Source organism: Xyrauchen texanus, chromosome 4 (assembly GCF_025860055.1).
Source record: "Xyrauchen texanus isolate HMW12.3.18 chromosome 4, RBS_HiC_50CHRs, whole genome shotgun sequence".
In the NCBI taxonomy this organism is placed as follows: Eukaryota; Metazoa; Chordata; class Actinopteri; order Cypriniformes; family Catostomidae; genus Xyrauchen; species Xyrauchen texanus.
This window is the reverse complement of record NC_068279.1, coordinates 2,935,114-2,962,987: the sequence shown is the minus strand read 5'-3', so window position 1 is coordinate 2,962,987 and position 27,874 is coordinate 2,935,114. Positions and strand designations below refer to the sequence as shown.

At 35.5% G+C, this 27,874-nt stretch overlaps 3 protein-coding genes and 1 pseudogene across 6 annotated transcripts; all 4 read left to right on the top strand.

Annotated features, from left to right (window-relative positions):
• On the top strand, positions 1-27,169 carry LOC127643031 (cystatin-B-like; annotated as a pseudogene).
• Positions 12,282-21,373, top strand: LOC127643027 (cystatin-B-like). Of its 2 annotated transcripts, XM_052125554.1 has the most exons (5): positions 12,282-12,302; positions 19,245-19,471; positions 19,910-19,977; positions 20,103-20,204; positions 20,978-21,372. In XM_052125554.1, the coding sequence occupies exons 2-5, from the start codon at positions 19,354-19,356 to the stop codon at positions 21,104-21,106; spliced, it is 417 nt and encodes a 138-aa protein (XP_051981514.1). In that variant the 5' UTR covers positions 12,282-12,302; positions 19,245-19,353; the 3' UTR covers positions 21,107-21,372. The 2 variants fall into 2 exon arrangements, with proteins under 2 accessions (XP_051981514.1, XP_051981515.1); XM_052125555.1 differs by lacking the exon at positions 12,282-12,302 and having other exon boundaries at positions 19,248-19,372; positions 20,978-21,373.
• On the top strand, positions 12,289-14,226 carry LOC127643028 (cystatin-B-like). The gene is made up of 4 exons (XM_052125556.1): positions 12,289-12,538; positions 12,985-13,052; positions 13,184-13,285; positions 14,054-14,226. Exons 1-4 carry the CDS (start codon positions 12,421-12,423, stop codon positions 14,180-14,182), a joined length of 417 nt encoding a protein of 138 aa, XP_051981516.1. The 5' UTR covers positions 12,289-12,420; the 3' UTR covers positions 14,183-14,226.
• Positions 14,926-23,628, top strand: LOC127643035 (cystatin-B-like). Of its 3 annotated transcripts, none has more exons than XM_052125566.1 (4): positions 14,926-14,992; positions 15,736-15,812; positions 22,928-23,029; positions 23,159-23,628. In XM_052125566.1, exons 2-4 carry the CDS (start codon positions 15,738-15,740, stop codon positions 23,285-23,287), a joined length of 306 nt encoding a protein of 101 aa, XP_051981526.1. In that variant the 5' UTR covers positions 14,926-14,992; positions 15,736-15,737; the 3' UTR covers positions 23,288-23,628. The 3 variants fall into 3 exon arrangements, with proteins under 3 accessions (XP_051981526.1, XP_051981525.1, XP_051981523.1); XM_052125565.1 differs by lacking the exons at positions 22,928-23,029; positions 23,159-23,628 and adding exons at positions 16,881-16,982; positions 17,112-17,573 and having other exon boundaries at positions 14,975-14,992; XM_052125563.1 differs by lacking the exons at positions 14,926-14,992; positions 22,928-23,029; positions 23,159-23,628 and adding exons at positions 16,881-16,982; positions 17,112-17,573 and having other exon boundaries at positions 15,672-15,812.
• Positions 27,170-27,874: the final 705 nt, after the last annotated feature.

Genomic DNA, 27,874 nt, shown 5'->3' with positions numbered 1-27,874 from the left:
GTGATTTACACCTAAAAATGTCTTTTTGCAACATTACATAAAAGACGAAGAAGCGACACTTGTTTTACAGTTATATTCTCTTAAATCAGGAGGTACTCAAGGATAAGATGATGAAGCTAAAGTCAGGTGTGTGCGCTCTAATGGCGGTATTTTTGCTGTCTGTCTATATTGCAGAGGTGAATTGCGTCGATAAATCTGACAACAACAAAGTGCGGAATGAAGCAGGTAAACATACGAAACATGCACTTAATATTAATTCAATGACTGTTGCTGTTTAGAGGTCCAGTAAAGTTCCATGTCTTGAGGTAAGTTTAATCAGAGACTATAATCAATAATGAAATATCTCCTACATGTTTGGGTTGCAATCGACGCTTTTTTTTTTTAATTTCTGTGAAGCACAACGGATAGCGGTAAATGGTGGCGTTTCCTCAAGAGATTAAAACATAGAAAGTGCTGGATTATGACAGTCAGAATAGTGAAAATGGCAATTTGTTTGGTTGTCAATCTTCGTTCTTGTCTCTTTCTTGATCCCCAATTAGTGCGCGCGCATAAATGCCCCAGTGTTTGACCATTCCTTTTGTCAAGTTTCTTTAGTTTAATGTGTTTCTTTAGTAAGTTGTCTGTTTCTTGTTTATTAAACTGTGCATCTGGGTTCTAGGGCCCCTTATTGGAGGGTTATCCAAGGTGACATATGCCACTTCAGAAGTGCAGAGGATCTGTAATGCGGTAAGTCGAGACAGGTTTTCATTTTGTTATGGTGGTGTTCGCTGATCTGCAAGTGAACGTGATAAGCATTTATTAGAAATAACAAATAAACAAATCCATATACTTGTTATTGCTTGTAGATGAAGCCATATGTAGAAAGACGTGTCGGAAAGAGGTTTGCTGTTTTCACCGCCAAAAGTTTCAGCACACAGCTTGTGGCGGGAACCAACTATTTTATCAAGGTAAACTCTTTTGCCAAACATGTTTGGAAGGCTGTGGGCTTGTTACTTTGTCATAAAGTCAATTTGCATTTGGGTCATTGACGTGGCTTTCATTCTTTAGTCCAGATCTATTAAATACAATTCATCCTGCAGAAAACACTTGAATACACCAATACTATAAATTACTGAGTTCAATGGCATTTTGATATTTTTCCTGGGACTTGAAGTAAAACATGTTTTAGTGGTGAAATGGAGACTGACATTTTTAAATCTGAAACTCTTGAAATGAGGAATGATGTCATGAGTAGCGCAGAATAATCTTCTTACAATGTATGTACAAAAATAAGCAGAAAAACAACTATGTAAAATATGATATTATTATTTGATCATATATTTGGTGTTTATTATATTTGGAAAAACGTTTGTTCACCAAATCAGTCAAGTGGTGTAACTACTTTTGAGACAAAAAAACCGATATGAGCCCTTCAGACCCTCAAGACTGCGTGAAGTTGTGAAAGATATATTTTTATGAAAAGGCAAATTTAGTTCAGGTCATGTGATGTAACCTTGAGAACTTGATATTTTTGGCTCCATAATGACAATAAAATAAAGAGAAAGTGCTTTGAAAAAATAATGAAACCACATTGGACAAAAGTACATTTAAAAAATGACATGTTTTAAACTTTATTTTTAAGAGATTTCTCATTTTTATTACCTCAATTGTCGTTCACACATGCATGTGTTTCATGGAAGTGGTGTGTCTAAACCACTAAACCTTTAATCCTTTGATTTCTTCAGGTCCACGTCGGAGGGGATGAATTCATCCATCTGAGAGTCTATAAATCTCTCCCTCACAGTGGAGGAAAACTAGAGCTGAGTGGAATTCAGACCTCTAAACGGCACCTTGACCCCATTGTATACTTCTAAACGAACGCCGACATTTCTCTCATCCAAACAATTTGATGCCGAACCTTTTGCAAAATAGTCACTATTAATATTGCAACACTTGTCATTCAAATATATATCCAATCTATATTAAAGTGAACCCAATATTCAGCCATTTCAGTGCCTGACTATGAGGTTTATATTGTCAACAACATGACTTTCCTGTACTATAAAGGTATTGTTGCTAAATAATTACTCCTAGATATTCCAAATCTGTTTTATAATAAAGGCAAATTTCATATATTAAAGGATATGTCTGTTTTATTTACACCCTCTGAAAGAAAGTAACAGTAAAAAATTGTTGTAACTGAGCCATCGTTACATGTGGACCATTACATACTTTAATTTGTGTTTTTTTTTTTTTTTTTCATGGTTTTTCTATTTTCATACTAAAGTGTGGAAAATAATAGTAATAAAGGGTAAGCAGGTGTGTTTAATTGCCTGGAACTAATTACTACTGTATTAAGAGGACGGTTTTGGATCAAGGACGCTTTGGTTGAGTCACATGGTAAATGCCCTGTCTATTGTAATCTATTGTGCTCTACACTGTAAAAAGTGTTATGTGATAACAACAAAAAGCATGGTAACAATATTACACGTAATATTAAGAACTTTTCAATCCTTGTTTTTCTAAACAATCTCCTTAATGAAATCACGTGAAATCCACCAAATTAGTATTTACTGCTTATTTTTTTTTTAATGAAATCTCCTTTAAAAAAAAAAAATCAGTCACCCAAATTTTAGTAATTAAGCCTTTTTTAAAAAAAAAAAAGAAATCGCACTAATTAAATCTACCATGATTTTTACTTTTAATGATTTTAAGCTAATTTAGGCACTTTTATAAGCTAAATTGCATTTTACCCTCTTTAAAACACTAAATGATTTTCACAATGCATTTAATGATTTATCAATTTATTTTTTAAATATCATTCCCACTCAAAGCATTTATACTGTACATGAATTGTATAGCCAGATCCATAACTTGTACAATAACACATGGTAAAGTGCTGTATGAAACAGTAAGCAGTGTACTAAAACTATTTGAGAAAATAAATACATAGTTTAAAGTACACAAAAGCTCCATTTAATGAAAAACAAAGTTACGGTCAAGTTTACAAATGTCAAATTACTGTCAAATATGTGCTGTAGTCAAAGTCTTATGACAAGCTTGCTCTAAAATGGATAGTTCACCCAAAAATGAAACATTTCTCATCAATGACACATTGCATGCAATCCCAGATGTGTATGACTAACTTTCTTCAGCAGAATACCATTTTATTTTAAAGACAATCTTAGCTCTGTAGGTCCTTACAATGCAAGTGATAGTTGACCAAAACTTTGAAGATTCGAAAAGCATAAAGACTAAAATGAATCCATATAACTCTAGTTCTAGTTTAATTCATGTCTTAAGTAATCCAATCAGTTTGGGGTGGGAAAATACCAAAATATAGCTCCTTTTTATACGAATCATGACATCAGCAGTCTTCTTGGCGATCATGAGCCAGGAGTTTTATTTTAGTCTGTTCTTACCCCAAACTGATTAGATACCTTCAGAAGTATTTTTAGTGAATTTATTATTTTAAAAAGGTATTCAAATACTGGAATGTATTTTTTAAATGTTTTAATAGATTAAACAACTGGAGTCTTATGAATTTTCTTTAATGTTTATGCTTTTTTTAAGCATTGCATGATTTACTTGCATTGTATGGACCTACAGGGGTGAGATCTGTGATTTGTATGCATGATTTGTATTCCTTCTTCTGCAGAAGAAGGAAAGTCTTAGACATCTGGGAAGGCACACATGTGAGTAAATTATGAGAGAATTAAAATTTTTGGGGGGAACTGTCCCTTTAGGTTTAATACATGCAAATATAACTTTTCAAAAATAACACATGCACAATATAAATCTTCCAGACATTCAAGACAAGGTAAAATCCTCAAACCTTTAAATGTTTTCCAAAAACCAAAATGTCATACATTACACTTGGCTAACTGTACAGGACTATACCCACACTTGCTGATAAGCTTAGCATTCTCAAAGATCATGTCTCTAAAAAGATTTGTGTTTGTGGGAAAAAAAATCAATTCTGGAATAAAACTTGTCTTGCAAAACCAATGACAGTTATGCTTGCTATAAGCTTGTATTATTGTTGAACTGTAAGAACATATTCTTCTTTTCAATGCATTCTGGACCAAAACCTGATCCAGAAAAACAAAGAAAAGGCTTTGATTTGCAAAACACAAGTTATACTATGGCTATGTATAAATGGTCCATGCTGTAATCTATAGTGTTTCAAAAGAGCTCACTTTGAAGATGCCTTCCATTGGCAAACCTTGCATAGCCACACCATGACTTCAGTCTACATTATCTATCTTACAGCATGTTCCAACCAAAAACAGTCTTCCGATGAAAGTAGAAAATATGAATGCTCACAAAAATGGAACTTCTAGTACTTCAATGCAGACTTGTAAAAAAAAATATATATATATATATATATATATATATACACACACATGTATATTATTAGTTTAATCTTTTTAATTACATCTGTAATTTACACTAACAAAAATGTATTATGCCTTGTAATATCTGTTCAATGTACACTTATTTCAACATTTGAATTGCAGCCTTTATGAAATGCAAGGCTCTCTATTGTTAGTTTTAAAGGTAAGAGAATATTTATAGGCAGCAGTATCAAAAATAAAACAAGTAGACCTTGTTGCTATTTCTATACAAGTCATGATCTAAGTGAAGTAATCATGTTACCCATTACACATTTTCATTTTGGGTCACTGAAGTTAACAAGTTAGATGGAAATGTTCATCCAAATATTGTGACGTTAAAGAGCAGGGGCCTGTTTCAGAAAGGAGGTTAAGTGAAACCCTGAAATGAGGGAAACTTTGGGTTTTCTGTTTCAGAATGGGAGGTATGTCAAACCCAAGAAAGCAGAGTAAGTCAAGCCCGTTTCTGAAAGAGAGGTAACTTATACTCAGAGTCAGTTACCATAGTAACTTACTCTGTGAACCTAACCTGGTCGGGAGCAGGTTTTCTTCGGTAAACCCAGAGTTTCTTTCGGTCTCCTCCCCTTTTTTAAAGAGGAAGTGGTGTTTTAACAGCTCATTCATTCTTTCGGTACGTTCATTCATTGCGCACATTTCCGTCACGCAGAGAGCATCAAAGTGAATGAAATGTCATGTCCTTTTATGGATGATCCTGTAGATGAAGAGGCTGCATTAATTCGTAGGGAGTTACATTTACGTCGGGAGAGGATTTTGAGGCTCAGAGTGGATTTTTTGTCGTATCCTTATGCATTTTTATTTGAGCGGTACCGTTTTTCTTTACAGTCAATTAGATACATCCATAATCTCATCCATCCTTACATCAGTAACGTCAGCCATCGTGGCCGTGCTCTTACATCCGAGCAGATTCTTTGAGTTGCTTTACGTTTCTTTGCAAATGGTAGTTTTCTGTATAACATTGGGGATGCAGAACACATTAGTAAGGCTGCTCTATGCAGAGCGGTAAGGAAAGTGTGACTCGCTCTTAAGCGCTTTCTGGGAATTTTTGTGTTGTTTCCTGGGCTCAAACCCGTGAGAGCTATCAAAGAGGAGTTTCACAGGATTGCAGGTCAGTGGTGTAGAAATCAGATTAAATTAGGCTAACCTGATGAATGACGATCAGTTAAGAACATCTTGCTGCGACCCCTGGAAGTAGCCTAATAATTAGAATTCCCTTTAGGATTTCCCAATGTGGTTGGATGCATTGATGGCACACATATTCCCATTATTGCACCTTCCGAAAATGAAGCTGACTATGTCAACGGGAGGTCCATCCACAGTATTAATGTGCAGGTACACTGACAGCCTACTGTTTCTAATGGTCAAAGACTACATCACAATACATGTCTCATTCTTTGCACTGTCAAGATCATATCTGATGCTGCACATATCATCAAAAATGTGGAGGCCAAGTGGCCCGGCTCTGTTCATGACTCACGAATGTATTGTGAGTCAACCCTGAACAACAGGCTGGAAAGGGGTAAGTAAATGTATGTCCTATACACTTATTTCAATGTATGCACTACACACTTACAGGGGCACTTCTATGCAGCACTAAAGCAATGTGAACTTTCTTACAGGAGAGATTGATGGCTTTCTGCTGGGAGATAGGGGTTACCCATGCCGACCAACACTAATTACCCCTTACCCAGAACCTGAATCAGGCCCTCAGCAGCGCTTCAATGTGGCACACTGCAGGACGAGAGCCCGGGTGGAGATGACCTTAGGCCTGTTGAAAGCACGTTTCCATTGCCTACGTCACCTCAGGGTAACTCCTGAAAGGGCCTGCGACATTATTGTGGCATGTGTTGTTCTCCATAATATTGCCATAATTAGAGGGGAGAAACACCCTGCCCTACAAATACAAGACCCTGAGGAAGACCCATCAACCCTGCAGATTTCCAGGATGGAATGGTAGTCCTAGATATGATATGCCGCAATGTCTTCTCAGATTAATACACATGATATCCTCCACCACAAAATGAAAAAAGAAACGAATAAACACAAAATCACAACAATTTATTTGGTGTTCTTTATTTCCTACAAATTCAAAAACAGTTAGATTTTCATATAGTTTCAATACTTCCTAGAATTAACCTGTGACCATTCACTCACCTCTAGCTTTAGTTTCAGAATCTCGATTTCCAGATCTGCCTTTTGGATCTGGCGATCCAAGTATATAAGTTCTTTGCTGTTTTGTTTTTTTTAATAAGATGAAGTCTATATAACTCCTTAACTGGCAACTGAAAATACAGTAGATTAGAGTTACATCATGTAGTTCTAAACAAATTCTACAGAATTAAACTGTGACATTTACTGAAAATCACTGAACTGTGTTCATCTGTGCACCAGAAGTCGATGGACCTTCCTCCTGCTGTTCTTCCACACTCTGGGGGGCGGGGGGAGAGATGAGAATGTCAGTTTATACTTACATATAAACTTAGATTCTATAGGCTACTCCACATAAAAATGTGAAGAAATGTGTAGATTGTTTGATGTGTAGACACATAATATGAACATTACCTCTGTAGGCCTCACTGTGGCAGCAGAAACTGTTTCTTCATCCCCATCATCCTGTGAAGATGAGCATTTGGTTGAGTACACTTTATAATACTATTTGTCATCATTTCTGGTGTATTGAGTAGGCTACTTACAACTGCCTGGGGTTCTGTTGGGACAGGAGGCTCCAAAAGACATATATTACCATCAGAATCTATTGGGACCAACGAAAAACCCAACCCAAAGTAAAATAAATGGAAATATCACAAATAGCCTATATAGAAAATAACACATAGGTAGACCTCTTACATTTTGTGAAGGCACTTAAATCTTCAGGAGTGACTGACTCCAGCAATTCCCTCAGCCATTGGCCTTCCAGCATTCAGGCTCAGGGCCATCTCTTCTGCATTTGTCAGAGGTGGTGGTGCAGGTCCTCCCTCTGTTTTACGGGCCTCTGCCTTCTTTCTGTTGGCTGAGTAGAAGTCAAATGAGAATGAACGTTTAGACCAAATGTCACAAATGCTGCTGCACTGCTAGACACTGGATGGCATTTAGTTATTTAATATGTCAAATGTTTGTAAAGTCAGGTACCCTACACCTATGTTATGCTCAAGCCTTACCTGATTGAATTATGTTTTTATATTTCATTTTCAGCTGCTGCCACGTTCTTTTAATGCCTGCAGGATTGCACCTACATGAAAATTAAAGGTTTATTACATACTGTTCTTCCAGTTTCACCTGGATATTTTAACAGTTGGGTACTCTAAAATAGTTATTAATTACTAACTACAAATGACATCTTCAACAGTGTAATTAGATTAATATAATAATTACTATCTCTAGAAAGTATTGGTCTACTTATTACTAATTACTTTATAAATCCCATATCAACCTCAACCACTTGAACAATACAAGAAGAGACAAGAAACTGCACTTTTAATGCTTTCAAATAAACAATATACAATTGCATGAATTATTCCTGAATTGACCAAAGTGTGTAGAGGGAGAAGGTTACATTAAAAATATACCTTTTAAAATGTGATGTTAAATCCACTATTGTTTTATACAGAATTGTTTTATAGTCTATGCAGCATTTAATGCAATTACATCAGATTTTACTTTAAATAACAGAAGAATTAAGAGTAACCCCTTTAAATAAATTACAGTATTTAGATTTCTTAATAATTAATTACACCCAACACTTTATAACAATAATTAAAATGTAAACTCACTTTTTAAAAAATATATGTTCGTACTCTCCATAAGCTTGCAGAAGCACTTCTAGTTCTGCTGGTGAGAAATATGCAGACCTCTTTTTTTCTGCCGCTGTTGCCATGGTGACTCATAATATCTGCGCTCAATTGATAATGGCTTTTTATAGTTGTGTTGCACTCGCTTAACTCAGAGTCAGTCAACTTAGAGTTGATTGAACTAACTCATTTCAGCTGTTCTGTAACTGAAAACTCAGAGTTTCCCATCTCAGAGTAAGTCAACTCAGAGTTCAAGTTTTTACTCAGAGTTGGTTGAACCTCCTTTCTGAAACAGGCCCCAGCTAGCCATGTTTCATGTTCTATTATACCCAATGTGCATAATTAACAGGAAAATACCGTGACAAGCATTTTGCTTGACAAATCATTAACTGTAGCGCATGTTGCTCATGTCACTTAGGGTGACCATATGACCATGACAAAAAGCCGGGACAACCCCCCTTAAATTATTAGTAGTTCAGATTATTTTTCATTACAGTTTACAGTGATTACAGTCAATTCGCACACGCAGAGTGATGTATGTGTGTCTGCTGCATTTACTTTTCCATCATACGTAATTAGAAAATGTATTTAGCTGTGCTGATTAATTATGTAGAAAAAATCAAACTTTATATTATTGGAAGAAATTGAGATCTGGTAATTGAAATGACATTATATTACTCTTAAATTAAAAGATGGAAAATCCATTCACATATATCATTTTATTTGTACTTCTGGAAAATATCCTTGAAATACAAGGCTGCGCTTTTCCTAACCAAAATAAAACACGATAATTTATTCCTTTATAAATAAATAAATGCTTGACCACATAAAATGCCTGAGAAAAACATGCATCAATCTATAAATAACAGTCAGCTTCTGTAGATTAGCAGCTTCCAAATTAAAAATAAATGAATACAAATATTTGAAAATAAATGTAAAACAAAATATGTATTTTTGTATTTTTTATTCACACATTCATTTCCAAATGTATGTGTTTCCTCATTATTTATGCATGTATATATTTCCAAATGTATCTCCACATTTATACATTTCCAATTTTCTTTCTGTATGCTAATGAGGGGCATGTTTTCTCCCTCAGACGGAGCAACTGAGCAGAGTGCTACAGAGTGAAGCTTGGAGGCCACAGTGCCATCTTGTGGTTGACAAAAAGAAATGGGAGTCTACAGAATTTAAATATTGCCACAGATGGTATGGATGTAAATTGTAAAATAATTAAATAAATAGAGGAAATATATACATGTGGAAATACATAACATAATACATAAATAAGGAAAGAAATGTATAAATACTCATTTGTCACAATTGAAAATAGATGTATATGTACACATTTTTTACATTTATTTGGATTTTTATTTATTTATGTTTAATTTAGGCGGTTTTGCTCCTCCATAAAGCTTCATCAGAGGTTCTGAAGCGTGTCTTTTAATATTCTAGTTTTCAATTTCTAGTCTTTAACAACCACTTTAAAACAGGGTTCAAGCACAATGGGGACCCACAGATTTGCATACTGTGTAAGTCCCGCTTATCTGACACTCGCAGATCAGGTCATGGAGCCTTTACTAACGATCTGATGATTTCAATCGGGTGTGTTAAATAAGGTTACATTAGAAATGTGCGTTGTGTGTCCCCAAGAGCATGTTTGAAAACTACTGGTTTAAAGGGTAACTAAACCCCTGCTCAGAGTCTGACTCCACCCACTAGCAATATTTGAAAAATGCTTGAAAAGTGGGCAGACCCCGGCGGGGATAGAGGGGACGAACCGCGGGGGCGTGCACCTGAGACCCGTAGTGACGGATTAATTGACAGCTGCTGTCGGACTCTAAAATGGAGAGTGACTGGAGTGACGCAAGTAGCTTTGCCACGGAGCGGCCTTTTGAAGTCGAGGACTTTTCTCCCCCACCTTCACCTGAAGTGGAGGAGGGTGAATTGTCTGTGGACATAGGGCCGGAGCCATATCAATTCGAGCCGCTGGCTCACTCTGCGGTTTTAACTCCCGCATCGCGATCGGCATCCGACGATGCTAGCGAAGCAGCTGCGCAAGTGAGAATGGGGCCAGTGTCTAGCTCGTACCAAGGGCGTGGTAAGCTGGAACCTGCTTACGTCAGCTCTCACCGCTTACGTCACGAAGTACCGCAAACAGCCAATAGGAAAATTCAACTGCAGTAGCCACCGTTCAACCTGAAGAGGGCAGCACTCAGACGTTTTTACACCATATATTGTAGAATTAAAACACTTTATACACAAATGTCAAAAAAATTACTTGAATCAATGACCAGTACTAATAAAGCCCCATTCTTACAGATCATTAACTAAAAAAAGTTGGTTTAGGGTTTAGTTACCCTTTAAGGTTATAGACTACTTTTACCGGTGCACCCCTCCCCCATCAGGGCATTTTATAGAAGATTCGACTCTAATCATTATCGGCGCGGGAACGCACAGTCCATAAAAAGTTTGGGGAAAACTCTTTGCTGACAGACAGCAGCAGAAGTGGGAGGGAACATTGAGGGGAAAAGATCAGTGCTACTGATTATGAGACTGAGGAATTCATGTTTCTGTCATTAGTTGTTGCAAGTTGCTCATGATAAAAAAAGCACAGCAAATTGAGGTTTTGTAACCTACCGAGACGCGGGACTATCCTGCGTCTATCCCGCGTCTCATATCAACACTTGAGATAAAAAAAAAAATTCAGAGTACAAAAACTGAGATAAAGCAAACAGTGACCATTTGTTTAGTCTGGTCACGTTTGGTTTCAAACCGTTTCTGAAGCACATCTTCCATTTTCTTTTTTTACGGATTACAATTAACATGGCATGACCATCCCCCATTTATGCGCCGTCACCGCGCGAACGGTGAAGAAAGGGGGTAGCGTTATAAAACAATCTTTCAAATTTTCTCCACAAATTTTTTTTTTACACACCTGAAACTAGCTCATCAGGACAGGCTTCGACATAAACTGGGAATATAAAATAAGGGAGCCATCCTAAATGTGTAATGTGGTGCTACATATCTGGATTGAACACACCTGGTCAACATTTAACGAGACAATTAAGAAATAAAAGGAAAGTACAAATTATTAAGGCTTACCTTTTAGCGTGCACTTGTGTCGACCAGTCTGCCAAAATGTCGTCAACTCAGCAGTTGTTCACTTTCAAATGAACTGGTGTCCATAAATTAAACCACAAAATTGCACAGATTTTCCCAAAATAATGTAGTTGTCTTCTCTCTTAAATTTATGAGTGAAATGCACCCAGTATTTTTTATAAAATGCAAAGTCATAATTTAAAATATAAAATATCCTTAATAAATATAAATTTCATGTTAATTTTTTTAGTCAAATTTACTTGACACATGAATCACTTTTTACAGTGAGGTGTGTTGGGTTTAGTGTTAAAACTGAATGATATCAACATTGAACATTATTAAATATTGTTTAATTCATTAGAAAATGAATTCCATGTAGGGATACACGCAGTAGTCCCAACAAGGATTTTTTTTTAATGAAACTGTTTTTTTAGTTGGTAGATCTTATTGAGTTGGTAATTTAAAAGTTGATCATCTCGCAAAAAGTGTGGACACCCCTGCCTTAAAGGAATAGTTCATCCAAAAATTAAAAATCTCATCATTTACTCACTCTCATGCATCCCAGATGTGAATGACTTTCTTCTACAGAACACAAAATAAGATTTTTAGAAGGATATAAGGACCCAGTAGGGGGCGATATGCATGAATAATGCAAATCACCATAAACAAAAGGAGAAGAATGTGAAAGTTGAGATTGTTAGTAAAACATTAATTAAAAATTGATCTGTTTCTCACCGACATTTATCATATCACTTCAGAAGACATGGATTTAACCACTGGAGTCGTATGGATTACTGTTATGCTGTTTTTATGTGCTTTTTGGTCCTTCAAAGTTATTACCACCATTCACTTGCATTGTATGGACCTACAGAGCTGAAATATTATTCTAAAAATGTTATTTGTGTTCTGCAGAAGAAAGTCATACACGTCTGGGATGGCATGACGGTGAATAAATTATGAGAACATTTTCAATTTTGGGTAAACTGTCCCTTTAAGAAGAGGATATTAAGAAATCATCCAGTACAGGTGGTGGTGATTTACACCTAAAAATGTCTTGTTGCAACATTACATAAAAGACGAAGAAGCGAGACTTGTTTTACAGTTATATCCTCTTAAATCAGGAGGTACTCAAGGATAAGATGATGAAGCTAAAGTCAGGTGTGTGCGCTCTAATGGCGGTATTTTTGCTGTCTGTCTATATTGCAGAGGTGAATTGCGTCGATAAATCTGACAACAACAAAGTGCGGAATGAAGCAGGTAAACATACGAAACATGCACTTAATATTAATTCAATGACTGTTGCTGTTTAGAGGTCCAGTAAAGTTCCATGTCTTGAGGTAAGTTTAATCAGAGACTATAATCAATAATGAAATATCTCCTACATGTTTGTGTTGCAATCGACGCTTTTTACATTTCTGTGAAGCACAACGGATAGCGGTAAATGGTGGCGTTTCCTCAAGAGATTAAAACATAGAAAGTGCTGGATTATGACAGTCAGAATAGTGAAAATGGCAATTTGTTTGGTTGTCAATCTTCGTTCATTGTCTCTTTCTTGATCCCCAATTAGTGCGCGCGCATAAATGCCCCAGTGTTTGACCATTCCTTTGTCAAGTTTCTTTAGTTTAATGTGTTTCTTTAGTTTAATGTGTTTCTTTAGTAAGTTGTCTGTTTCTTGTTTATTAAACTGTGCATCTGGGTTCTAGGGCCCCTTATTGGAGGGTTATCCAAGGTGACATATGCCACTTCAGAAGTGCAGAGGATCTGTAATGCGGTAAGTCGAGACAGGTTTTCATTTTGTTATGGTGGTGTTCGCTGATCTGCAAGTGAACGTGATGAGCATTTATTAGTTTTAGAAATGACAAATAAACAAATCCATATAGGCCTACTTGTTATTGCTTGTAGATGAAGCCATATGTAGAAAGACGTGTCGGAAAGAGGTTTGCTGTTTTCACCGCCAAAAGTTTCAGCACACAGCTTGTGGCGGGAACCAACTATTTTATCAAGGTAAACTCTTTTGCCAAACATGTTTGGAAGGCTGTGAGCTTGTTACTTTGTCATAGTCAATTTGCATTTGGGTCATTGACATGGCATTCATTCTTTAGTCCAGATCTATTCAGTTGTTCATAAATACAATTCATCCTGCAGAAAACACTTGAATACACCAATACTATAAATTACTGAGTTCAATGTCATTTTGATATTTTTCCCGGGACTTAAAGAATGTTTTAATGGTGGAAATGGAGACTGTGAAATGTATTTTTAAATCTCATTAAAAGCTGAAACTCTTGGAATGATGTCATGAGTAGTGCAGAATAATCTTCAAATGTTTTTACAAAAATGAGCAGTAAAACAACTATTTAAAAATATATTATTTGGTATTTATTATATTTGGAAAAACATTTGTTCACCAAATCAGTCATGTGGTGTAATGACTTGAGACAAAACCGATATGAGCCCTTCAGACCCTCAAGACTGAGTGTGAAGTTGTAAAAGATATATTTTTATGAAAAGGCAAATTTAGTTCAGGTCATGTGATGTAACCTTGAGAGAACTTGATATTTTTGGCTCCATAATGACAATAAAATAAAGAGAAAATGCTATGAAAAAATAATGAAACCACATTGGACAAAGTACATTTAAAAAATGACATGTTTTAAACTTTATTTTTAAGAGATTTCTCATTTTTATTACCTCAATTGTCGTTCATGCATGTATTTCACGGAAGTGGTGTGTCTAAACCACTAAACCTTTAATCCTTTGATTTTTCTTCAGGTCCACGTCGGAGGGGATGAATTCATCCATCTGAGAGTCTATAAATCTCTCCCTCACAGTGGAGGAAAACTAGAGCTGAGTGGAATTCAGACCTCTAAACGGCACCTTGACCCCATTGTATACTTCTAAACGAATGCCGACATTTCTCTCATCCAAACAATTTAATGCCGAACCTTTTGCAAAATAGTCACTTAATATTGCAACAGTTTATTCAAATATATAGCCAATCTATATTAAAGTGAACCCAATATTCAGCCATTTCAGTGCTTGCATATGAGTTTTCTATTGTCAACAACATGACTTTCCTGTACTATAAAGGTATTGTTGTGAAATAATTACTCCTAGATATTCCAAATCTGTATTATATTAGAAAATGCTTCTTTTATAATAAAGGCAAATTTCATATATTAAAGGATATGTCTTTGTTTTATTTACACCCTCTGAAAGAAAGTAACAGTAAAATATTGAGCAATGAGCCATCATATACATATAAAATATATAACCGTAATAATTAAAGTCTTTGTTGGGGGGGGGAGGAGCTCCCGGTGCTGTACATCAGCCACAAGCTCTCCTTGAGGGGAACAATGTACAGCACTGTGGGAAAGGAGTGTCTGGAAGTAGGTGTTCCTCACTCTCCGTTACTTTTTGCTGGGGCGGATCTTCATCCTCTGCTCAGATCACACCCCACTCCAACCTGCGGATCACATGGTGGTATCTGGGTCTTTAGCCCTTTAAATTCTAGGTGGTCCACTGACCGGGGCGCTGAAGGCTGTCGCCGACTTCCTTTCCGGTAGGCCGGATGGCTCCCCAGCCCGAGTCGGGCGACCGAGATAAGCGGCAGCGGGGCCGTGGTCGAGCTTCTGTCCAGAGAGAGAGAGAGAGACTGGCACAAGGAAGCCTGCTGTTTTCGTGAAACTAGGATGCTTTTGTGATTACTGCGTACGTGAAGCTAAAGAGTCTGAGAGTCTACATGCCTGTAAAACTGCTGAGTTGTGAAGCTATAAGTGTTGAAGTTGTCACTTAAACAGTATCTGTGACTTGTGTGGTCATGGCAATAGTTGTAAAATTAAATAACTTTACACAGGAAAGGTTAGTAAGCTGTTATCTCACTAAAATAATGTAACATGCTTATTTACGTCTTGTTCTATGCTTTTAAAACTTTAAATATTTTTATGAGTATTGTGCATTATAGCTGCACAAATCGTGAGAGAACATGGTATTGCAAAAAAAATTGTATGCAGCTAGAAACCATCAAATACTCACTAAGCACAAAACAGACAGGAATATTATCCAGAGTGTTGGCATGTGACTAAAACAAGCAAGATTAATCACACAAACATAACTTTCTATTAAATATTAGAGTTATAAATTCAAGAGTTGATTACTTTTTGTATGTTTGTACAGTCGATACAGTGATCAAAATCAGAAATCAAATTATCCCTCCATTCAAGTAAAAAAAAAGGAAAATTGTTCTTCTGGTTTTACAAGAAAGTCTATATTGAAATACAAGACAAATAAAGCATACTATATTAATTTCAATAAAATCCAAATGTAGGTCGAATTAAACACACACAGTAAATATTATATGGACTCTTGCCCAGAATTCTTGAATATTAGCGCAGAACCACAGTTCTGTCAGACGACACACTTATTTTATTACTTCTAAATATCACACATTACAGCAATGTCGAAACCAATGGTTGGGGGAACATGCAAGGTGAAGGACGCCACTCCAGAAGTGCAGAAGATCTGTGATGAGGTAAGAGATGGACAGATTTGCTTTTGTTATTGTGGTGTCAGCTGATCTGTGAGTGCGCGTGACGGGCATTTAGTAATAAGTGATGTGATAAATTAATAAATAATGTGGGATTGCTCTGATTCTTTCTGCTTATTCAAGCCAAGTCAAAGGCTATCAAATGCACAGTAATACAGCAGTCATTGCAGACAATTAAATGTGATTTCTGCAATCTCCAAATGAAAAAAATAGTGAAAGAGATAGAAATAACAACAATTTAAAACAAAGCTTAATAGCTAAGAAGTTACAGGCAGGAAGATAGGTAGAAAAAAGCACTTTTTTTTTTTTATTTATTTTTATTTTTTTTTTATGTGTTTCACAATACTTCATGACTCATGAGACACCCGAGATGTCCCGCCCAAAACATTTAATGCTGATTTATTAGTATTGGGTTATAGAGGTCGACTGATTTTGCCGATATAATTAAGGTGATGGGAAAGGCTGATAAACGATACATTGTCTGATAGTTTTTATAATCAATTATTAGAATGACAATTTTTTTTTTTAATGTTGCAGACACAGAAAAATATTTAAAAATGAATAAAATTCCAGATGTGGTTTATTGTTAAACCCAAATTCCAATAATAACCATAAAAAATATTTGGTGCATAACGCACGATTTTAAGTATAAATACGCCCGAAACACACCGAGGACTCTTATTTTGAAATGATGAAACACACTATCAGCAACTATTGTATAGATTGCAAAGATTTTTGCCGATAACGATTAATCGGTAGCTGATATTATATATCTCGGTCTACCTCTAATGAGTTACCATCACATGGTGTTGTCAGTATTTGGGTGTTTTCATTATGTTTGTAAATAATTAACCTAAACACTTTATCTTTTGAAAAATGATTTCTACTTGTCTTCTTTCACAAAGATACATCATTTTACAATATAAAAATATATACATGAGTGAAAATCACAAGCTTCTGAAGAACATTTGCCGGTCATTTTCAAGGATGATTTAAATGTTTTGCATTATTTCCATTTTGAATCAAACATCACATGTGCATCTGTTCATATAGGTGAAGCCACAAGCAGAAGAAAAAGCCGGAAAGACGTTTGATGTTTTCACTGCCAAATCTTTCACCACACAGGTTGTGGCAGGGACAAACTTTTTTATTAAGGTAAACATTTTGTGTGTGTGTGTGTGTGTGTGTGTGTGTGTGTGTGTGTGTGTGTGTGTGTGTGTGTGTGTGTGTGTGTGTGAGTGAGACTTCAGAGTATTTTCATTCTCTATTTGTTTTGTTTTTTAGGTCCACGTCGGAGGTGATGAATTCATTCATCTGAAAGTTCATAAATCTCTCCCTCACAGTGGAGGAAAACTAGAGCTGAGTGGAATTCAGACCTCTAAAGCACACCTTGACCCCATTGGATTCTTCTAATCAAACACAGAAATAATCCATCTTATCTTCTAATGGTTTCTCACATTCTCTCACCCAAAACAAGTTACTCAATGATTAATGTTACAGCATTTTTATTCAAATCTACATCATTAAAGTGAAGCCGATATTCAGCCATTCCAGTGCCTGTATATGTGAATGTTCTATGATCCACACACACAGCATGCCATGGTTTTCCTTACTGCACTAAAAATGTAAATCATTGTATTGTGGTGAATTAATTGCTCATAGATATTCCTCCTCATTCCAAATCTGTTTTTATAAAAGCAAATGCTACTTATAAAATAAAGGGAAATTTCAAATGATATGTCTTTGTTCTATTTACACCCTTTGTAAGAATGTAACAGTAAAATATTTTTCAAAACACATTGTTGTAACTGTGAGCCATTGTGGGCCATTACATACTTTCATTTGTGTTTTTTAATGTTTTGATTACTATTTTCATACTAAAGTGTGTAAAATAACAGTAATAATGACTAAGCAGGTGTGTTTAATTGTCTGGAACTAATTACTACTGTATTAAGAGGACCGTTTTGGATCAAGGAAGCTTTGGTTGAGTCACATGTCAGTCTCTGATACAACCGGTTTAACAATAAAATCAGTGCTACTTTTTTGTGTGTATAAAACAACAGGATGCCACATTAAAGATAAAGGAGTTAGGAGCTATAAAATGTCACATACCAAGACCTTAAAGCAGGGGTGCCCAATATGTCGATCGCTAAAGCAGTGCTGGTAGATCGCACAAAATGTAAATGTGCTTTCGTTCAATATTAATACAAATATAATGTCTTTCCTTCATTTAGTTTCTGTCTGATTTGCAATTGATGAGTACATTTTGACGAGGCGAGATTTTTGTTTATTCAGTTGCTGTGGCAACTAGGTTCGCGCCTTCCAAGGCCTTCTGAGAACAGAGCCCGAAATTGCGAAGCTAGCAGTGTTTGAGACTAGCTACCAGCAGCTACTGCCCGGATTATGCAAAACTGTCTGATTCATTCAGTGCAAATCATCAGAATAAGGTAAATGCCCTGGCTATTGTAATCTATTGTGCTGTAGGTGTGTTGGGTTTAGTGTTAAAACTGAATGATATCAACATTGAACATTATTAAATATTGTTTAATTCATTAGAAGATGAGTTCCATGTAGGGATACACGCAGTAGTCCCAACAAGCATTTATTTTTAATGAAACTGTTTTTTTAGTTGGTAGATCTTATTGAGTTGGTCATTTAAAAGTAGATCATTACGCAAAAAAGTGTGGACACCCCTGCCTTAAAGGAATAGTTCATCCAAAAATGTAAAATCTCATCATTTACTCACTCTCATGCATCCCAGATGTGAATGACTTACTTTCTTCTGCAGAACACAGACTAAGATTTTTAGAAGGATATAAGGACCCAGTAGGGGGCGATATGCATGAAGAATGCAAATCACCATAAACAAAAGTAGAAGAATGTGAAAGTTGAGATTGTTAGTAAAACATTAATTAAATATTTATCTGTTTCTCACCGACATTTATCATATCACTTCAGACGACAACCACTGGAGTCGTATGGATTACTGTTATGCTGCTTTTATGTGCTTTTTGGACCTTCAAAGTTCTTACCAACATTCACTTGCATTGTATGGACCTACAGAGCTGAAATATTATTCTAAAAATGTTATTTGTGTTCTGCAGAAGAAAGTCATACACATCTGGGATGGCATGAGGGTGAAATCTCCAAATGAAAAAATAGTAAAAGAGATACAAATAACAATTTAAAACAAAGCTTAATATAGAAACACTAAGCTAAGAAGTTACAGGCAGGAAGTTAGCTTAGCAATTAAAGAAAAATGCACAGTATTTTTTTTTTTACATTTTTTTATGTGTTTCACATGACTTCATGACTCATGAGACGACCGATGTCCCGCCCAATGCTGATTCATGAAAATTTCAATTTTGGGTGAACTGTCCCTTTAAGAAGAGGATATTAAGAAATCATCCAGTACAGGTGGTGGTGATTTACACCTAAAAATGTCTTGTTGCAACATTACATAAAAGACGAAGAAGCGAGACTTGTTTTACAGTTATATCCTCTGAAATCAGTACTCAAGGATAAGATGATGAAGCTAAAGTCAGGTGTGTGCGCTCTAATGGCGGTATTTTTGCTGTCTGTCTATATTGCAGAGGTGAATTGCGTCGATAAATCTGACAACAACAAAGTGCGGAATGAAGCAGGTAAACATACGAAACATGCACTTAATATTAATTCAATGACTGTTGCTGTTTAGAGGTCCAGTAAAGTTCCATGTCTTGAGGTAAGTTTAATCAGAGACTATAATCAATAATGAAATATCTCCTACATGTTTGTGTTGCAATCGACGCTTTTTTACATTTCTGTGAAGCACAACGGATAGCGGTAAATGGGAGTTTCCTCAAGAGATTAAAACATAGAAAGTGCTGGATTATGACAGTCAGAATAGTGAAAATGGCAATTTGTTTGGTTGTCAATCTTCGTTCTTGTCTCTTTCTTGATCCCCAATTAGTGCGCGTGCTTGTGCGCGTGCATAAATGCCCCAGTGTTTGACCATTCCTTTGTCAAGTTTCTTTAGTTTAATGTGTTTCTTTAGTAAGTTGTCTGTTTCTTGTTTATTAAACTGTGCATCTGGGTTCTAGGGCCCCTTATTGGAGGGTTATCCAAGGTGACATATGCCACTTCAGAAGTGCAGAGGATCTGTAATGCGGTAAGTCGAGACAGGTTTTCATTTTGTTATGGTGGTGTTCGCTGATCTGCAAGTGAACGTGATGAGCATTTATTAGTTTTAGAAATAACAAATAAACAAATCCATGTACTTGTTATTGCTTGTAGATGAAGCCATATGTAGAAAGACGTGTCGGAAAGAGGTTTGCTGTTTTCACCGCCAAAAGTTTCAGCACACAGCTTGTGGCGGGAACCAACTATTTTATCAAGGTAAACTCTTTTGCCAAACATGTTTGGAAGGCTGTGAGCTTGTTACTTTGTCATAAAGTCAATTTGCATTTGGGTCATTGACGTGGCATTCATTCTTTAGTCCAGATCTATTAAATACAATTCATCCTGCAGAAAACACTTGAATACACCAATACTATAAATTACTGAGTTCAATGGCATTTTGATATTTTTCCTGGGACTTAAAGAATGTTTTAATGGTGGAAATGGAGACTGTGAAATGTATTTTAAATCTCATTAAAAGCTGAAACTCTTGAGAATGATGTCATGAGTAGCGCAGAATAATCTTTCACAATGTATTTACAAAAATAAGCAGTAAAACAACTATTTAAAATATGATATTATATGATCATATTTGGTATTTATTATATTTGGAAAAACGTTTGTTCACCAAATCATTCAAGTGGTGTAACGACTTTTGAGACAAAAAAAGCCCTTCAGACCCTCAAGACTGAGAGTGAAGTTGTAAAAAATATATTTTTATGATAAGGCAAATTTAGTTCAGGTCATGTGATGTAACCTTGAGAGAACTTGATATTTTTGACTCCATAATGACAATAAAATAAAGAAAATGCTTTGAGAAAATAATGAAACCACATTGGACACAAAGTACATTTAAAAGATGACATGTTTTAAACTTTATTTTTAAAAGATTTCTCATTCTTATTACCTCAATTGTCGTTCACACATGCATGTATTTCACGGAAGTGGTGTGTCTAAACCACTAAACCTTTCATTCTTTGATTTTTCTTCAGGTCCACGTCGGAGGGGATGAATTCATCCATCTGAGAGTCTATAAATCTCTCCCTCACAGTGGAGGAAAACTAGAGCTGAGTGGAATTCAGACCTCTAAACGGCACCTTGACCCCATTGTATACTTCTAAACGAACGCCGACATTTCTCTCATCCAAACAATTTGATGCCGAACCTTTTGCAAAATGGTCACTATTAATATTGCCACACTTTGTTATTCAAATATATATCCAATCTATATTAAAGAACCCAATATTCAGCCATTTCAGTGCCTGACTATGAGGTTTATATTGTCAACAACATGACTTTCCTGTGCTATAAAGGTATTGTTGCTAAATAATTACTCCTAGATATTCCAAATCTGTTTGATAATAAAGGCAAATTTCATATATTAAAGGATATGTCTTTGTTTTATTTACACCCTCTGAAAGAAACAGTAAAATATTGTTGTAACTGAGCCATCGTTACATGTGGGCCATTACATACTTTGTGTTTTTTTTTTTTTTCATGGTTTGATTTCTATTTTCATACTAAAGTGTGGAAAATAATAGTAATAAAGAGTAAGCGGGTGTTTAATTGCCTGGAACTAATTACTACTGTATTAAGAGGACCGTTTTGGATCAAGGAAGCTTTGGTTGAGTCACATGGTAAATGCTCTGTCTATTGTAATCTATTGTGCTCTACACTGTAAAAAAAATGTTATGTGATAACAACAAAAATCATGGTAACAATATTACACGTAATATTTTAAGAACTTTTCAATCCTTGTTTTTCTAAACGATCTCCTTAATGAGATCACGTGAAATCCACCAAATTAGTATTTACTGCTTATTTTTTTTAATGAAATCTCCTTTAAAAAAAAAATCACGAAGTCACCCAAATTTTAGTAAGCCTTTTTTTTTTAAAAAAAAGATCTGTGAGGTAAGAGACGGACAGATTTGTTATTGTGGTGTCAGCTGATCTGTGAGTGCGCGTGACGGGCATTTAGTAATAAGTGATGTGATAAATTAATAAATAATGTGGGATTGCTCTGATTCTTTCTGCTTATTCAAGCCAAGTCAAAGGCTATCAAATGCACAGTAATACAGCAGTCATTGCAGACAATTAAATGTGATTTCTGCAATCTCCAAATGAAAAAATAGTAAAAGAGATAGAAATAACAATTTAAAACAAAGCTTAATAGCTAAGAAGTTACAGGCAGGAAGTTAGGTAGAAAAAAGCACTTTTTTTATGTGTTTCACAATACTTCATGACTCATGAGACACCCGAGATGTCTCGCCCAAAACATTTAATGCTGATTTATTAGTATTGGGTTATAGAGGTCGACTGATTTTGCCGATATAATTAAGGTGATGGGAAAGGCTGATGAACGATAAATTGTCTGAAAGTTTTTATAATCAATTATTAGAATGACAATTTTTTTTTTTAATATTGCAGACACAGAAAAATAATTCAAAATGAATAAAATCCCAGATGTGGTTTATTGTTTAACCCAAATTCCAATAATAACCATAAAAAATATTTGGTGCATAACGCGGGATTTTAAGTATAAATACGCCCGAAACACACCGAGGACTCTTATTTTGAAATGATGAAACACACTATCAGCAACTATTGTATAGATTGCAAAGATTTTTGCCGATAACGATTAATCGGTAGCTGATATATATATCTCGGTCTACCTCTAATGAGTTACCATCACATGGTGTTGTCAGTATTTGGGTGTTTTCATTATGTTTGTAAATAATTAACCTAAACACTTTATCTTTTGAAAAATGATTTCTACTTGTCTTCTTTCACAAAGATACATCATTTTACAATATAAAAATATATACATGAGTGAAAATCACAAGCTTCTGAAGAACATTTGCCGGTCATTTTCAAGGATGATTTAAATGTTTTGCATTATTTCCATTTTGAATCAAACATCACATGTGCATCTGTTCATATAGGTGAAGCCACAAGCAGAAGAAAAAGCCGGAAAGACGTTTGATGTTTTCACTGCCAAATCTTTCACCACACAGGTTGTGGCAGGGACAAACTTTTTTATTAAGGTAAACATTTTGTGTGTGTGTGTGTGTGTGTGTGTGTGTGTGTGTGTGTGTGTGTGTGTGTGTGTGTGTGTGTGTGTGTGTGAGTGAGACTTCAGAGTATTTTCATTCTCTATTTGTTTTGTTTTTTAGGTCCACGTCGGAGGTGATGAATTCATTCATCTGAAAGTTCATAAATCTCTCCCTCACAGTGGAGGAAAACTAGAGCTGAGTGGAATTCAGACCTCTAAAGCGCACCTTGACCCCATTGGATTCTTCTAATCAAACACAGAAATAATCCATCTTATCTTCTAATGGTTTCTCACATTCTCTCACCCAAAACAAGTTACTCAATGATTAATGTTACAGCATTTTTATTCAAATCTACATCATTAAAGTGAAGCCGATATTCAGCCATTCCAGTGCCTGTATATGTGAATGTTCTATGATCCACACACACAGCATGCCATGGTTTTCCTTACTGCACTAAAAATGTAAATCATTGTATTGTGGTGAATTAATTGCTCATAGATATTCCTCCTCATTCCAAATCTGTTTTTATAAAAGCAAATGCTACTTATAAAATAAAGGGAAATTTCAAATGATATGTCTTTGTTCTATTTACACCCTTTGTAAGAATGTAACAGTAAAATATTTTTCAAAACACATTGTTGTAACTGTGAGCCATTGTGGGCCATTACATACTTTCATTTGTGTTTTTTAATGTTTTGATTACTATTTTCATACTAAAGTGTGTAAAATAACAGTAATAATGACTAAGCAGGTGTGTTTAAATGTCTGGAACTAATTACTACTGTATTAAGAGGACCGTTTTGGATCAAGGAAGCTTTGGTTGAGTCACATGTCAGTCTCTGATACAACCGGTTTAACAATAAAATCAGTGCTACTTTTTTGTGTGTATAAAACAACAGGATGCCACATTAAAGATAAAGGAGTTAGGAGATATAATATGTCACATACCAAGACCTTAAAGCAGGGGTGCCCAATATGTCGATCGCTAAAGCAGTGCTGGTAGATCGCACAAAATGTAAATGTGCTTTCGTTCAATATTAATACAAATATAATGTCTTTCCTTCATTTAGTTTCTGTCTGATTTGCAATTGATGAGTACATTTTGACGAGGCGAGATTTTTGTTTATTCAGTTGCTGTGGCAACTAGGTTCGCGCCTTCAAGGGCTTCTGAGAACAGAGCCCGAAATTGCGAAGCTAGCAGTGTTTGAGACTAGCTACCAGCAGCTACTGCCCGGATTATGCAAAACTGTCTGATTCATTCAGTGCAAATCATCAGAATAAGGTAAATGCCCTGGCTATTGTAATCTATTGTGCTGTAGGTGTGTTGGGTTTAGTGTTAAAACTGAATGATATCAACATTGAACATTATTAAATATTGTTTAATTCATTAGAAGGTGAGTTCCATGTAGGGATACACGCAGTAGTCCCAACAAGCATTTATTTTTAATGAAACTGTTTTTTTAGTTGGTAGATCTTATTGAGTTGGTCATTTAAAAGTAGATCATTACGCAAAAAGTGTGGGCACCCCTGCCTTAAAGGAATAGTTCATCCAAAAATGTAAAATCTCATCATTTACTCACTCTCATGCATCCCAGATGTGAATGACTTACTTCTTCTGCAGAACACAGACTAAGATTTTTAGAAGGATATAAGGACCCAGTAGGGGGCGATATGCATGAAGAATGCAAATCACCATAAACAAAAGTAGAAGAATATGAAAGTCGAGATTGTTAGTAAAACATTAATTAAATATTTATCTGTTTCTCACCGACATTTATCATATCACTTCAGACTGACAACCACTGGAGTCGTATATGTTACTGTTATGCTGCTTTTATGTGCTTTTTGGACCTTCAAAGTTCTTACCAACATTCACTTGCATTGTATGGACCTACAGAGCTGAAATATTATTCTAAAAATGTTATTTGTGTTCTGCAGAAGAAAGTCATACACATCTGGGATGGCATGAGGGTGAAATCTCCAAATGAAAAAATAGTAAAAGAGCTACAAATAACAATTTAAAACAAAGCATAATATAGAAACACTAAGCTAAGAAGTTACAGGCAGGAAGTTAGCTTAGAAATTAAAGAAAAATGCACAGTATTTTTTTTTTACATTTTTATGTGTTTCACATGACTTCATGACTCATGAGACGACCGATGTCCCGCCCAATGCTGATTCATGAAAATTTCAATTTTGGGTGAACTCCCTTTAAGAAGAGGATATTAAGAAATCATCCAGGTGGTGGTGATTTACACCTAAAAATGTCTTGTTGCAACATTACATAAAAGACGAAGAAGCGAGACTTGTTTTACAGTTATATCCTCTTAAATCAGGAGGTACTCAAGGATAAAATGATGAAGCTAAAGTCAGGTGTGTGCGCTCTAATGGCGGTATTTTTGCTGTCTGTCTATATTGCAGAGGTGAATTGCGTCGATAAATCTGACAACAACAAAGTGCGGAATGAAGCAGGTAAACATACGAAACATGCACTTAATATTAATTCAATGACTGTTGCTGTTTAGAGGTCCAGTAAAGTTCCATGTCTTGAGGTAAGTTTAATCAGAGACTATAATCAATAATGAAATATCTCCTACATGTTTGTGTTGCAATCGACGCTTTTTTTACATTTCTGTGAAGCACAACGGATAGCGGTAAATGGGAGTTTCCTCAAGAGATTAAAACATAGAAAGTGCTGGATTATGACAGTCAGAATAGTGAAAATGGCAATTTGTTTGGTTGTCAATCTTCGTTCTTGTCTCTTTCTTAATCCCCAATTAGTGCGCGTGCATGTGTGCGCGTGCATAAATGCCCCAGTGTTTGACCATTCCTTTGTCAAGTTTCTTTAGTTTAATGTGTTTCTTTAGTAAGTTGTCTGTTTCTTGTTTATTAAACTGTGCATCTGGGTTCTAGGGCCCCTTATTGGAGGGTTATCCAAGGTGACATATGCCACTTCAGAAGTGCAGAGGATCTGTAATGCGGTAAGTCGAGACCGGTTTTCATTTTGTTATGGTGGTGTTCGCTGATCTGCAAGTGAACGTGATGAGCATTTATTAGTTTTAGAAATGACAAATAAACAAATCCATGTACTTGTTATTGCTTCTTGTAGATGAAGCCATATGTAGAAAGACGTGTCGGAAAGAGGTTTGCTGTTTTCACCGCCAAAAGTTTCAGCACACAGCTTGTGGCGGGAACCAACTATTTTATCAAGGTAAACTCTTTTGCCAAACATGTTTGGAAGGCTGTGAGCTTGTTACTTTGTCATAAAGTCAATTTGCATTTGGGTCATTGACGTGGCATTCATTCTTTAGTCCAGATCTATTAAATACAATTCATCCTGCAGAAAACACTTGAATACACCAATACTATAAATTACTGAGTTCAATGGCATTTTGATATTTTTCCTGGGACTTAAAGAATGTTTTAATGGTGGAAATGGAGACTGTGAAATGTATTTAAATCTCATTAAAAGCTGAAACTCTGAAATGAGGAATGATGTCATGAGTAGCGCAGAATAATCTTATTGCAATGTATTTACAAAAATAAGCAGTAAAACAACTATTTAAAATATGATATTATTATATGATCATATATTTGGTATTTATTATATTTGGAAAAACGTTTGTTCACCAAATCAGTCAAGTGGTGTAACTACTTTTGAGACAAAAACCGATATGAGCCCTTCAGACCCTCAAGACTGAGAGTGAAGTTGTAAAAATATATTTTTATGAAAAGGCAAATTTAGTTCAGGTCATGTGATGTAACCTTGAGAGAACTTGATATTTTTGGCTCCATAATGACAATAAAATAAAGAGAAAATGCTTTGAAAAAATAATGAAACCACATTGGACACAAAGTACATTTTAAAAAATGACATGTTTTAAACTTTATTTTTAAAAGATTTCTCATTTTTATTACCTCAATTGTCGTTCACACATGCATGTATTTCATGGAAGTGGTGTGTCTAAACCACTAAACCTTTAATCCTTTGATTTTTCTTCAGGTCCACGTCGGAGGGATGAATTCATCCATCTGAGAGTCTATAAATCTCTCCCTCACAGTGGAGGAAAACTAGAGCTGAGTGGAATTCAGACCTCTAAACCGCACCTTGACCCCATTGTATACTTCTAAACGAACGCCGACATTTCTCTCATCCAAACAATTTGATGCCGAACCTTTTGCAAAATAGTCACTATTAATATTGCAACACTTGTCATTCAGTATCCAATCTATATTAAAGTGAACCCAATATTCAGCCTTTTCAGTACCTGACTATGAGGTTTATATTGTCAACAACATGACTTTCCTGTGCTATAAAGGTATTGTTGTGAAATAATTACTCCTAGATATTCCAAATCTGTTTGATAATAAAGGCAAATTTCATATATTAAAGGATATGTCTTTGTTTTATTTACACCCTCTGAAAGAAACAGTAAAATATTGTTGTAACTGAGCCATCGTTACATGTGGGCCATTACATACTTTGTGTTTTTTTTTTTTTTCATGGTTTGATTTCTGTTTTCATACTAAAGTGTGGAAAATAATAGTAATAAAGGGTAAGCAGGTGTGTTTAATTGCCTGGAACTAATTACTACTGTATTAAGAGGACCGTTTTGGATCAAGGAAGCTTTGGTTGAGTCACATGGTAAATGCCCTGTCTATTGTAATCTATTGTGCTCTACACTGTAAAAAAATGTTATGTGATAACAACAAAAAGCATGGTAACAATATTACACGTAATATTTTAAGAACTTTTCAATCCTTGTTTTTCTAAACAATCTCCTTAATGAAATCACGTGAAATCCACCAAATTAGTATTTACTGCTTATTTTTTTT